At 43.4% G+C, this 14,341-nt stretch overlaps 1 protein-coding gene across 2 annotated transcripts in view; it reads right to left on the bottom strand.

The window, feature by feature from the left end:
* The window catches only part of AP3B1 (adaptor related protein complex 3 subunit beta 1), a 524,279-nt gene that overhangs the window by 258,801 nt on the left and 251,137 nt on the right, over nucleotides 1-14,341 (bottom strand). For both annotated transcript variants that reach the window (XM_073623849.1, XM_073623855.1), the window contains exon 14: nucleotides 2,265-2,374. In XM_073623849.1, coding sequence (XP_073479950.1) covers nucleotides 2,265-2,374 — 110 coding nt within the window. The remainder of the gene's footprint in view (nucleotides 1-2,264; nucleotides 2,375-14,341) is intronic.

Raw genomic sequence — 14,341 nt, 5'->3', positions numbered from 1 at the left:
CAATGCCCATCAGTGAAGGAGAAAATTTAATTTTATAACAGAAACGAAGAAAAATTATTTTTAAAAAAAATCTGTTTTTTTTTACTTTGTTTAGAAAAAAATAAAAACCTTGGTGGTGGTCAAATACCGCCAAAAAAGCTCTATTCGTGGGAAGAAAATGATAAAAATGTAGTTTGGGTGCAGCGTTGCATGACCGCACAATTGTCATTCAAAGTGTGAGAGCGCTGAAAGTTGAAAATTGGCCTGGGCAGGAAGGGGGGGGGGGGGTGCCCTGTATTGAAGTGGTTAAAGCGTATCTAAACCCGGTTTTCTTTTTCTATGCCGTTTTCACTTATTTTCACCAAAGTGATACTGCCAGAAACTCACATCTTGTCCTAAGGTGACAACATTCATTCAATGTACTATATCTATGGAGCAGCAGCAGTGCAATCCTAGGACAGAAAGTGTTCTGTAAATGGAAAATGACAAGTCCCGACAGCCTTAGCAGCTGTCGGCTTGTAGTTCTTAATGACCTACCATGGCACTGTGAGCGCTGTGGTAGGTCATTGACTCTGTCAGAGTGTATCGGCTTAATTGTACGAGGTATGAGCAAGCAGATACACTGACATGCCTGCTTTATAGGTTCCTACAACAAAAAATAAATGCACATGTTTTTACTGCAAAAAAATGTGCATTTATTATTTTTTGTAAAAAGGTAAAGTTATCCTTTAAGAGCATTAGTAGCTCACCAACAGGTTTCACTTGTCTGGAAGTGTTTTTTAACCCTTCATAAATCACAAAAGGCAATGCCTGGTCAATCAGTTACACACTTTGGAAAGCACTGGCTGCAATTAAAATGTTGCAACCTGTCACATTTCCGCCAACTTTACACAAACAGGACAGTCTAAAGAGTTGAGGACCATATACAAAGGTCAATAATCAAGCGGCACTGGGTGGTTCAACAGAAACCAGTCGGTATTCTGCCCATGGGTATGGCAGCCAGTATGCCTTCTATCGAAGGGCCATGACCAAAAAAGGTCTGCCAATTGTCATCCAATCAGCGCTCTCAGCCAATGGCTGAGAGCGCTGACCAATGTGTTCTGGCGGGGGGGTTGTGGGGCTGCCCCCTGTCCGAACACAGTAGCTCAGCAGAGGGGGGGGATCAATGTACTAACATCAGATTGTTACAGCATCTCCTTGCGACCTGCTCTTCAGTGTTTTTTTTTTCATTCAGCCTGCTGGGTTGAACAATAAAAAGAAACAAACAAAAAAAAAAACTGTGCGTGTACCACACCTTAGGGCTCATTCACACTGGTTCAGTTGATCTGCATTGAAGTCCCAATGCCAAAGCACATAGAAAACGCTTGAAGTGGGTTACAGTGCATGCTTTTTTTTTTTTTTCCACAGTGCTCAGCTGTGGTGCACAGAAATGAATGAAATGTTATTTTGCAACATTTCAATAAACTGAAAAAGAAAATAGGAAACAGTGCCTTATGTTGTAACAATGTAAAGCTGGCCAGACATGGATCAGAAATTTGGACTCTAAGGGAGGGGCAGGGAGGTTGTACAGAAGTCCATGTACCGATCGACTTCTGTACACCCACCCTGTGGGATTTTCCCCGCTCTATCAGTGCCAATCAGTGTGGAGGAATATCCTATCCCAATCAAGTGTACGGATGGGGTAAACAAGCCATTGTTTTTCAGTCAAACCAATGGTTGAACTTATCTATGGGCTAATTAAGGCATCAACCATAGAATGCGCTGGAGTGACTTCATTGTGGCTCCGGCCAGTCACAGAGCCGGAGTCCGCCTACCTGGAAGCAAGACGGGTGAAGATGAGAGCGCCTGCAGCGCTGACATCTCGGCACTGGAAGAGCTTAGTTTTAAGATAAGTTTAACATAATGTTAAACTAGCACATCACCCACAGTTATTACCTCTTGTATCTCTTGACCTTCCCTCTTAGATTGTAAGCTCTAAGGAGCAGGGCCCTCTGATTCCTACTGTATCAAATTGTATTGTATTTGTACTGTCTACCCTCAAGTTGTAAAGCGCTACGTAAACTGTTGGCACTATATAAATACTGTATAATAATAATAATAATAATCAACCCACACTGCTGCTATTAAACGACCACTAACCTGCACCCATTTCAGAGTACGGACAGGTGTGAACAATCCCTTATTGGCCTTAATAAGACAAGAGTTGTGGCCCAAGGGGAACAAGTAAGCATTTTGTTCAGTCGGTTTATTCTTATCAATAAAAACGAAATTGAATACATACTTACAGTAATATTATCAAGGAGTTTTGCCATGTGTTTTATGATTTCACTATGATGAGCCGTCTGTGTTTGTAGGAGTTTCTTAATGACAACAACACTTTCTGCAACAACAGCGTCTGAAACACAAACAAAACCCAGAAATTTATCATAAGGCAACTGCAAATTAAGTTCCTTGCTCCTCCCTTGTTCCAGGGCCTATAGTCCAATCCCTTCTACAGTGGAAAATAAAAGCTGTAGCCTGAAAATATGGCATATATCTGTTGCTGCAAGGCAATGCAGACAGATATGATTTGCAACACATTGATAAACAAGCTGAATGTTGACCGGAATTCAGCTTTAAAGTAGTTTTAAAAGGCAGAAAGTTTTTTTCACCTTAATACATTCTATGGACATTTTTTGTACCTGCAAGGTAATGTCATAATGTGCTAGTATGCTAGTTTAACATTATGTTAAACTTATCTTAAAACTAAGCTCTTCCAGTGCCGAGATGTCAGCGCTGCAGGCGCTCTCATCTTCACCTGTCTTGCTTCCAGGTAGGCGGACTCCGGCTCTGTGACTGGCCGGAGCCACAATGAAGTCACTCCAGCGCATGAGTGACATCACTGGCTGCATGTACACTAAATATCTCCTAACCAGGGGACGTTTAGGAGATATTTACACTACCAATAAGTAAGCTATATTATAGGCTTACTTATATGTAGCGCAAGAGATGGAAATTTACTTTCACTTTAACGTAAAAAAAAATTATGTATAGAGCTCCCTCTAGCCCCCTCTTAACTGAGCCCAATCTCGGTCCAACAATATGCAAGAGAGCAGAGGCTCCCCCGGCCCTCTCCCTTTTCATTGGCTCAGACACAGCAATGAGAGCCATTGGCCTCTGCTGCTGTCAACCACAGCCAGTGAGGAGGGAGTGGGGTTCCCAAATGACCCCATTTTGGAAAGTAGACACCCCAAGCTATTTGCTGAGAGGCATGGTGAGTATTTTGCAGCTCTCATTTGTTTTTGAAAATGAAGAAAGACAAGAAAAAAACATTTTTTTTTCTTTTTTCAATTTTCAAAACTTTGTGACAAAAAGTGAGGTCTGCAAAATACTCACTATACCTCTCAGCAAATAGCTTTGGGTGTCTACTTTCCAAAATAGGGTCATTTGGGGGGTTTTGTGCCACCTGGGCTTTCCATGGCCTCCGAAACTGTGATAGGCAGTGAAGAGTGAAATCAAAAATTCACGCCCTTAGAAAGCCTGAAGGCGGTGCTTGGTTTTCGGGGTCCCGTACGCGGCTAGGCTCCCAAAAAGTCTCACACATGTGGTATCCCCGTACTCAGGAGAAGCAGCAGAATGTATTTTGGGGTGTAATTTCACATATCCCCATGGCATGTTTGAGCAATATATCATTTAGTGACAACTTTGTTCAAAAAAAAAAAAAAAAAAAATTTGTCTTTTTCCCGCAACTTGTGTCACAATATAAAATATTCCATGGACTCGACATGCCTCTCAGCAAATAGCTTGAGGTGTCTACTTTCCAAAATGGGGTCATTTGGGGGGGTTTTGAACTGTCCTGGCATTTTATGCACAACATTTAGAAGCTTATGTCACATCACCCACTCTTCTAACCACTTGAAGACAAAGCCCTTTCTGACACTTTTTGTTTACATGAAAAAATAATTTTTTTTTCAAGAAAATTACTTTGAACCCCCAAACATTATATATTTTTTTAAAGCAAATGCCCTACAGATTAAAATGGTGGGTGTTTCATTTTTTTTTTCACACAGTATTTGCGCAGCGATTTTTCAAACGCATTTTTTGGCGAAAAAACACACTTTTTTAAATTTTAATGCACTAAAACACACTATATTGCCCAAATGTTTGATGAAATAAAAAAGATGATCTTAGGCCGAGTACATGGATATCAAACATGACATGCTTTAAAATTGCACAAAACGTGCAGTGGCGACAAACTAGATACATTTTTAAAAGCCTTTAAAAGCCTTTGCAGGTTACCACTTTAGATTTACAGAGGAGGTCTACTGCTAAAATTACTGCCCTCGATCTGACCTTCGTGGTGATACCTCACATGCATGGTGCAATTGCTGTTTACATTTGACGCCAGACCGACGCTTGCGTTCGCCTTTGCGTGAGAGCAGGGGGGGACAGGGGTGCTTTTTTTTTTTTCTTTATTATTTTTTTGATTTTTTATCTTATTTTTAAACTGTTCCATTCATTTTTTAATCATTTTTATTGTTATCTCGGGGAATGTAAATATCCCCTATGATAGCAATAGGTAGTGACAGGTACTCTTTTTTGAAAAAATTGAGGTCTATTAGAACCTAGATCTCTCCTCTGCCCTCAAAGCATCTGATCACACCAAGATTGGTGTGATAAAATGCTTTCCCAATTTCCCAATGGCGCTGTTTACATCCGGCGAAATCTAAGTCATGAAATGCTTGTAGCTTCCGGTTTCTTAGGCCATAGAGATGACTGGAGCCATTCTGGTCTCTGTTCAGCTCTATGGTCAGCTGGCCGAATCACCGGCTGCATTCTTAGGTTCCCTGTTGGGACAGGAGAGCCAGAGAAAAACATGGAAGACGGGGGGGGGGGGGATTCCCTCCCATTGCTTGCTTGCTTGTAAAAGCAGTCTAGAGGCTAATTAGCCGCTAGGATTGCTTTTACATGAAAGCCGACCGCTGGCTGAAAAGAATGATACCAAAATGATACCTAAACCTGCAGGCATCATTCTGGTATAACCACTCAAAGTCCAGCAACATACCAGTACATTGCTGGTCCTTGTTGGGCATATATTGTAAACTTTTTTTTCATGCAGCCTGTGGGCTGAACGAAAAAAAGATATTGATCGGTGGGTATGCCCACCATTAGAATACCTCCCTTCATCCACCCACTTCTAACAATGGGCATACATGCACCGTTTATATATGCCGAAGCATAGGGGCATCCTCCCGCAAAAGGCAGGAGCAAATCGCTCCTCCACCCACTGCTGCCCCCACGCTTCGGCATATATGCTGAAGTATGTAACTGTGGTGGTGAAATCACCTCCGACAGCGCTGGAGTCACGGCTTTATGTATCGTGGGAGCAAACGTTGTTGCTGTCAAGATAAATAAATCCGCTCTGCAGCTGAAAGGGGTACCTGAAAACAAAAAAAATGGTTACCAAACATGATAAAAACATAACAACAGTAAAACATTGCAGAATAGAATACAGTAAAAAAGAGCAGAACAATAGAGAGAGAATAGAAAGAGAGAACAATAAAAACGACAACTATTTTTGGTTTTTATTATTTTATTTTTTTTTCGTGTTTTTTTTTTTTTACTTTTTTTGTAACTTTAACTTTTGTAACTGGTACCAGGTTTGGGTCTCTCAAAATGCGATGGCATCTTGGGAGACCCTGTGAAAGTGTGTCCTAGTCTGTGCAGTGCTGTACCCTACACGAATACTAGTGTATGGTAGCGTTCAAAACATTCACCAATGCAAAGAGCAGGATTGTAAGGACAGAAGGGACAATAATACCGGGTGTCACGCCTAAATCCGCGCTTGCTGCAGACACGATATCTTTTTTAGGGGGCTCGTTGGGTAGGGGTACTCGGGAGGACATAAAGAAAATGCCTCTCATGCAGCCGGCTTACTGCATTTGGTTGGGAAAGGTGAGGTGGAGCACCATCTGGAAACAGAAGGGCTCTGACGATTTCTTCCTGGAATTTAAGGAAGGATCCAGTCAGTCCTGAAGCTCTGTATAGCACATAAGCGTTCAGCAAAGCCAATTGAAATAAACAGACTTTTTTTGTACCAGCGTCTGGCCTTACGGGCAACTAGGTACGGCACCAACAACTGGTCGTTGAGGTCCACCTCTCCCATATTTTGGTTATATTCGTGGACACAGAGGGGATTCTCCACAACACCAGTCGCCGTAGTAATTTGGACCGTCGTGTCTGCATGAAGGGAGGAAAGAACGAAAACATTCTTATTCTCCCTCCACTTCATAGCGAGCAAATTATTACACTGCCAACAGGCTCTCTCCCCCAGCCTAAGACGGGAATCTGCAAGCCGCTGGAGAAACCCCCGGCGATTAGGTCGCACGGTGCCACATGCTCCAATCTGATGATCAAAAAGGTGACTAAAAAGTGGCACGCTCGTGTAACCCTTTCCGAATAAGGGTGACACCAAGTCCCACACTATCTTGCCAGCACTTCCTATGTAGTCAGGGCAGTTTGTCGGCTCTACGTGACTATCTTTGCCCTCGTAAACCATAAAACTACATGTATAGCCTGTGGCCCTGTCACAGAGCTTATACATCTTGACCCCGTATCTGGCATGCTTGCTGGGAAGGTACTGTTTGAATGACAAGCACCAGAAAACTTAATCAGGGACTCATCAACGTAGACAACTTGATGGGGAGTAAACAAGTCTGCAAAACGTTGAAGTGGTTTACGAGGAGCCGAATTTTGTAGAGTCGATCGTATTCAGGGTCTCCACGAGGACGACGAAGTTCATTGTTGTTGAAGTGCATGAACCACAAAAGCTGCTCGTATCGTGCCCTGGTCATGGAGGCAGAGAACAAGGGCATATGGTGAATTAGGTCAGTGGACCAATATGACTGCAACTCACTCTTTTTAGTTATGCCCATGTTGAGGGAAAGGCCCAGAAAGATCTTAAATTCGGAGACCGTAATTGGTCTCCAATCTCTGGCAAGGGATGACTGGGGAATAGTGGCGATGTGTTGACCAGCGTATAAATTGCTTTGGTCCACAAAAGATCTATAGAGATCTTCGGTGAAAAAAAGCGAATAAAAATCCAGTGGCGTAAAATCAACTGTTTCCACCTGAATTCCGGGTTGGCCAGTGAATGGGGGGAGTACGGGTGCTGCAGAAGTGGTGGGTAGCCAATTCGGATTGGCGAATGCAGCAGGAAGGGCACTATGGGCACGACAGGCCTGTTTGTCTTCTTCTTGGTGGCAGCGGGACACTACTTGTGCTTGCCACCTCGCCAGCTTGAACTGCACTTATGGGACTCGCCACGTCACCACGTGATACTGCAGTGCTGGATATACGACCAGGGTGTACTAGGCCGCTGGTGCTTGCCAGTTCACCAGAAGGAATAGCGGCGCTGGTACTGCTCTGCTCCATACGAGAGCCGTGCGGTTCTTGCACTTCAAGGACAGAAGAAGTTGTTCGGGGTCTGGTACGCTTGACCTTGGCAGGGACCACAACTCCGTCGTCAGAGCTAACTGTCATGGAGCCGCTGTCGTTTACAGGATCGTATTCTGAGCCTGAATGACTGAATGACAGATGAGTGACTTCCTCTTCACTATCTGTCATGCTCAGAAACGTGTAGGCCTCTTCACTAGTGTACCTTCGATATGCCATTTTGGGCTCTAAATTTAGGGGTACACTAGTGAGACTCACAGGCAAAAAAGCTCCTGACTGTTAGCGACTTATTCAAAACGCTACCAAAAAACTGTTAGCGATCGTAGGGATCAGGCCTGACTCTGCGAACGCTGCAGTTATGTGTGCTTAGTGTTTTGTAAGTGTCAGTAATCGATCGATACTGCACTTGGGTGGGCTGGGCAGGGCTGGGCCGAGGGGCAAAACGCAGGTGCTAGCAGGAATCTGGGCTGATCACGCTAACACTGCGTTTTTTTGGGGACACTAAACTGCTGGGGAGTATAGATCTGATCGGATCAGATATCGATCCGTTCAGATACTATAGCACTAAGGGAGGTGTATGCTGCGTGCGTGGGTGTTAGCGGTACTGGCGCTAACCTGACGCTGCCTGGGGCGACGCAGACCTTATCTGACCCTAAAAACGTAACTTATATCACCGCCGGGCAATTAGGGGGTTAAACCTTTATAAAGGTAATAAACGGCGGGTGCCCTAAAACTATATCAAACTAACTAACCAGCGTCACCCATAACAATTATATGGTGATCACTGGTGAAAGGGTTAACTAGGGGGCAAACAGGGGGTTAAAATCTTTATTAGGTAGTATATGGGGGTCCCTGTCGCTATAAAGCGCTGACGGCGAACCTATATACTTACCTCCCTAACTAGCGTCACCTGTGTAACTAAAACAGCGATCAGAAAAACGATCGCTTAGTGACACTGGCGACGGGGGGGTGATCAAGGGGTTAACCTTTATTAGGGGGGGTTAGGGGGTACCCCAGATCAAAAGGGGGCTAACCCTAACTGCCCTAACACTTATAACTGTCACAAACTGACACCAATGCAAAAAAAAAAAAACTGCTATTGGTGTCAGTGTGACAGGGGGTACAGGGGGGTGATCGGGGGGTGAAAAGTGTGCCTGCGTGTTCTACTGTTAGTGTAGTGTTGTGCAAACTCACATTGATGACTTCTCTCCTCTGCGCCGGAACGAAAAAGACCGGCTCGAGGAGAGATGACATCACTTCCTCTGCCTCTGTTTACATTACAGAGGCAGAGGAAGGATTTCATTCGTCCGGGAGCGATCGCGAGGGGGTGGCCTCCCCCTCAACTCTGATCGCCCGGGAACAAACGCCGACCGCCTCTGGCACCGGGGGGGGGGGGTATGGGGGGTCCTACCGGACCCCCCGCCCGCGGGAGGCAGTTCACGTACCAGGTACGTGATTTTGCCTGCCCGTGCCATTCTGCCGCAGTATATCTGCGTGAGGCGGTCGGCAAGTGGTTAAGGAGAAACTGCACCAACTTAGGGGAATATACCCTTCAAGCACAAAAATTGTACATAGATGTGTTGATAAAGGCTACAAAAGGGAACATACAGTGGGGACGGAATGTATTTAGACCCCTTAAATTTTTCACTCTTTGTTATATTGCAGCCATTTGCTAAAATCATTTAAGTTCATTTTTTTTCCTCATTAATGTACACACACAGCAGCCCATATTGACAGAAAAACACAGAATTGTTGACATATTTCGTGAAATATCACATGGTCCTAAGTATTTAGACCCTTTACTCAGTATTTAATAGAAGCACCCTTTTGATCTAATACAGCCATGAGTCTTTTTGGGAAAGATGCAGCAAGTTTTTCACACCTGGATTTGGGGATCCTCTGCCATTCCTCCTTGCAGATCCTCTCTAGTTCTGACAGGTTGGATGGTAAACGTTGGTGGACAGCCATTTTTAGGTCTCTCCAGAGATGCTCAATTGGGTTTAAGTCAGGGCTCTGGCTGGGCCATTCAAGAACAGTCACGGAGTTGTTGTGAAGCCACTCCTTAGTTATTTTAGCTGTGTGCTTAGGGTCATTGTCTTGTTGGAGGGTAAACCTTCGGCCCAGTCTGAGGTCCTGAGCACTCTGGAGAAGGTTTTCGTTCAGGATATCCATATGCTTGGCTGCATTAATCTTTCCCTCGATTGCAACCAGTCGTCTTGTCCCTGCAGCTGAAAAACACCCCCACAGCATGATGCTGCCACCACCATGCTTCACTGTTAGGACTGTATTGGACAGGTGATGAGCAGTGCCTGGTTTTCTCCACACATACTGCTTAGAATTTAGGCCAAAAAGTTCTATCTTGGTCTCATCAGACCAGAGAATCTTATTTCTCACTATCTTACAGTCCTTTAGGTGTTTTTTTAGCAAACTCCATGTGGGCTTTCATGTGTCTTACACTGAGGGGAGGCTTCCGTCGGGCCACTCTGCCATAAAGCCCCGACTGGTGGAGGACTGCAGTGATGGTTGACTTTCTACAACTTTCTCCCATTCCCCGACTGCATCTCTGGAGCTCAGCCACAGTGATCTTTGGGTTCTTCTTCACCTCTCTCACCAAGGCTCTTCTCCCCCGATAGCTCAGTTTGGCCGGACAGCCAGCTCTAGGAAGGGTTCTGGTCGTCCCAAACATCTTCCATTTAAGGATTATGGAGGCCACTGTGCTCTTAGGAACCTTAAGTGCAGCAGAAATTTTTTTGTAACCTTGGCCAGATCTGTGCCTTGCCACAATTCTGTCTCTGAGCTCTTCAGGCAGTTCCTTTGACCTCGTGATTCTCATTTGCTCTGACATGCACTGTGAGCTGTAAGGTCTTATATAGACAGGTGTGTGGCTTTCCTAATCAAGTCCAATCAGTATAATCAAACACAGCTGGTCTCAAATGAAGGTGTAGAACCATCTCAAGGATGATCAGAAGAAATGGACAGCACCTGAGTTAAATATATGAGTGTCACAGCAAAGGGTCTGAATACTTAGGACCATGTGATATTTCTGTTTTTCTTTTTTAAATCTGCAAAAATGTCAACAATTCTGTCTTTTTCTGTCAATATGGGGTGCTGTGTGTACATTAGTGAGGAAAAAAATGAACCTAAATGATTTTAGCAAATGGCTGCAATATAACAAAGAGTGAAAAATTTAAGGGGGTCTGATTACTTTCCGTCCCCACTGTATATTAAAAAAAATGGAAGTGGCTGACATGGATAGGACAAAATTAGTGATAAGAGATCAGTAGAAAAGCAACCTGATCTAGTCCCTGTTATCCTGGATTATAACTTTCAGTATCGTAAGATAGAGAAGATCGTGAAGAGACATTGGCACATACTGCAAGCAGATAAACATCTTCAATGTGTATTACCTATGAAGCCTAAATTCATTTGTAGAAGGGCACCTACTATTAAAGATAAAGATAGAGTGGTAAGAAATGTAGTGGAACCACCGAAAAAAACTTTTACGTTTTCACTGGAAAAGGGTTTATTTTCCTGCAAGAGATGCTTTGCATTCTAACGAACCAAACGTCCCAAGGCGAAAATATTTAGCTTTAATTCAACTAGTACAGGTACTACATAGATCAACGACTTTATATGTTGTAATACTGAGGGGGCAGTTTATGCTTTAGAATGCAGTTGCGGCATACAATACATTGGACGCACCAAGAGACCCCTCAGATTATGTATCAAGGAACATGTACAAAACATTTTGAAGGGCTATGACAAATATATCCAAGTTTTTTTCCCTTGTACATAATAAGGACCCCTCCCATCTCAAATTCTAGGGAATAGAACCTTATAAGAGACATTGGCGCTGCAGCCATAAAGTGAGAACATGAAGTCAGCTCGAATCGAAATGGATCTTTCTGATGGAGACCCTTAAACCGCAAGGACTCAACATTGAGTTCGACTTGAACTGTTTCATTAGCGATTTCTAATTTCTGCCTTCGACCTGGATATATATATTCTCTCTCTTCTGTGCACAATGGGCTTTGATTCTAATTAGCTATTACATTGTTTTTTCTGGGCTTATCACATTTGCATTTCACCTTAGGACTTAGATCCTTTCTGCTGTAACATAATTTTCTGTTCCAGATTTGGATCCCCCTTTGTTAATATAAATCGTTTTTAGGACATATCGTTTTTACTGTAGTTCAGTATTTTATTCCCATTTTGGGAACACTTGTATTTGTTCATTTATTAGACATTATCTGACATTACATTTGCATGGTTCGCTATTACCATGGCTAGCTCTGGGAAAATGGCCGCTGCTTCAGCTCCAGCAAAATGGATGACTTACTGAGTAAACAGGAAGACTACTAGAAAATGGCCGGCACCTTTGTTTGCTATGCGGTCCTCAACGAAATGGGCACGGCACTAATCTGTCACTATCAGCCTATTTAAGGACAACTCCCTTGTTAGTCACGTGACAATACGCGTCAGGATTGGTTGACCTGCGCAACCGGAAGTAAGGCTGGTGATGAGCTCGGCGCTCATGGAGTTTTTACTTGTTTTACTACAAACAAATGTGAGTGTTACCTTTACTGTGTTTTTTTGAGATAAAACTCTTTACAATATAAATTACACTATTTGGGCATTCCCCCCCCCCCCCCTTCTTTTTTTCCTCCGTCCAGGATGTGGAAGCGGAGTATATCAGCCACTACCATTTGCTGAATTTACAAAATGAGAACTCCCCCCCTCCAGGAGATAGGTTCCATCAGACATCCATAAAAGGACCTGCAGAGGTAATCAGACCATTGCTACACTTTCATGCTGTTACCTTACAGCCGTAAGTTAAGAGGCCACCCCCACTAGAGGTGTCATGGTACGGAAAGAAGGGATACCCACCACACCTGCTTTATTTGCAGGATATAGATTGGGACAATCACGTTTTATTTTTATTGAATCCAGAGAACACCATTATTGCACTTTACATACCTTTCAAGCACTTTGTAATTTCATAGACTGTGTGGATAATAGTCATTTCATATTTTGTGTATTTGCACTGGAGGTTTTATTTCATTATTGCACTTTAAAGGGGTTGTAAAGGTAAAAACTTTTTCACCTTAATGCATTCTATGCATTAAGGTGAAAAAACTTTTGACAGTACCGCCGCCCCCAGGCCCCCCGTTTTACTTACCTGACGCCTCGAATCTTCGCTCCTCGTCCTCGTCAGCTTCATTGCAGCTCAGCCTGGTCGCTGATTGGCTGCAGTGGATGGATTGAAAGCAGCGCAGCCATTGGCTCGCGCTGCTGTCAATCACATCAGATGATGCGGCGCGCCGGGGGGCGGGGCCGAGTGATACAGCGAGCGGCTATAGCCGCCGGCTGTATCACGGGAGCGCGCCCGCAAGCACTCACCACCGTGCGAGGGAGCTCGCATGAAGGTGGTAAATGCTTGCGGGGAGGAGCTGAAACAGCCGCCGAGGGACCCCAGAAGACCAGGTTCGGGGCCACTCTGTGCAGAACGAGCTGCACAGTGAAGGTAAGTATAACATGTTTGTTATTTAAAGAAGTTGTATACAGTGGTCATTGGATTTTCACTGCCATCTTGTGTTCATTTTGAGTAATACACTGTTGCATTTCAGAAGCTAAATGTAGTTGATACTAGTGTTTGTTTGCCAGCTGGTGTTCAAATTTTACTTTTATTTAATAGTTTTTGTAGTTTATTACTTAGTTTTCAACAGCGCAGGACCATTTACAGCATATAAATCAGCCATAGGAGTGCCACTGCATTCAGTAAAGAAAAAAAAACAAAACAAAAAAAAAAAAACTTTAGACTTGCACAGGACCCGGGAGGCATTGAAATCTGGTCACATAATATGCAAATATGGACCTCACGAAAATTCAGCTCCAGTGCATACTAAAATGCAATGTGCAGTCTCAGCAACCTACTGATACATCCTTCACCTTGCATTGTGGCACTGTGGCATTAGAGGCTTGTTTCTGCAACAGACAAGTTTACTTTAACCACAAAAGGAATCCGGGATTATCATCCTTTCAAAATAAAGCACCATGAATAAGAAAATTAAAGTGCCTCCATCAATAACAAATACCATTTATAATAGAAAAGGCTAGGCATCTTGAAAATTGAATTTTTGGAAAATGGGGGCGCACTGGATACTTTCGCTGCCATTGTGCTATTGCTGGGTGTCCAGTGTGTTCCTATACCTTTAAGTAGGTGTAGACTCCCTCCAGGCATTCCTAGCTTCAATCTATCCATTTTTATAAAAATGTGTACTCCAACTTTAGAGACTCAAAACATACAGAGTATAGTATATAGGACTGCAGTACATTGGGGTGCCATGAAGTGGCCCTGCAGCTTACGCATGAATATGCAAATATGTGCAAACTAAACCCCTGGTTTTAGCGTGAACTGTTAGACAGGATCAATTGGGTTTGTTGCAGGCTGGCTGGTTAGTGAGCTGGGAATTTTTCTTTGTTGCTTTTTTGGCATGCGTCGACCTTCCATGTGCTTCTTGCTGCAAAGGCCAGTTATAGGTTAGGGTGGTTGCCATTTGTTTGTACTATTTATATATAAACCATGAACAAAATCCTCTGCAATTTCAGAAAAACAACCGCCCTGTCTATATGAAAAATATTGTTGGGATTCACAGGTTTCAGAACAAAAACTAAAAGTCAATAAAATACCAAAGGTGGGTATGTGGGGAATGACTGCGCTATAACTTCAATAGTGAAACAAATAAAACAAAAGCTGCCAACACTCAAACGTATAAGGTTCCAAATGAGTATTAAAGTAACAGTGTAGCGCTACTAGGGATTATGAAGTGTATCCTAAATGTGATAAACTAGACACAACTACAACATGTCAAAGTGCTAAAACAAAACAGAAATCAACAAAGCTATGTGCAACACAGTGGTGTGTGTA

Source organism: Aquarana catesbeiana, linkage group LG01 (genome assembly GCF_042186555.1).
Source record: "Aquarana catesbeiana isolate 2022-GZ linkage group LG01, ASM4218655v1, whole genome shotgun sequence".
NCBI classification, from domain to species: domain Eukaryota; kingdom Metazoa; phylum Chordata; class Amphibia; order Anura; family Ranidae; genus Aquarana; species Aquarana catesbeiana.
Note: the sequence above shows the minus strand (reverse complement) of the source record. Positions and strands in the feature narration are given on the sequence as shown.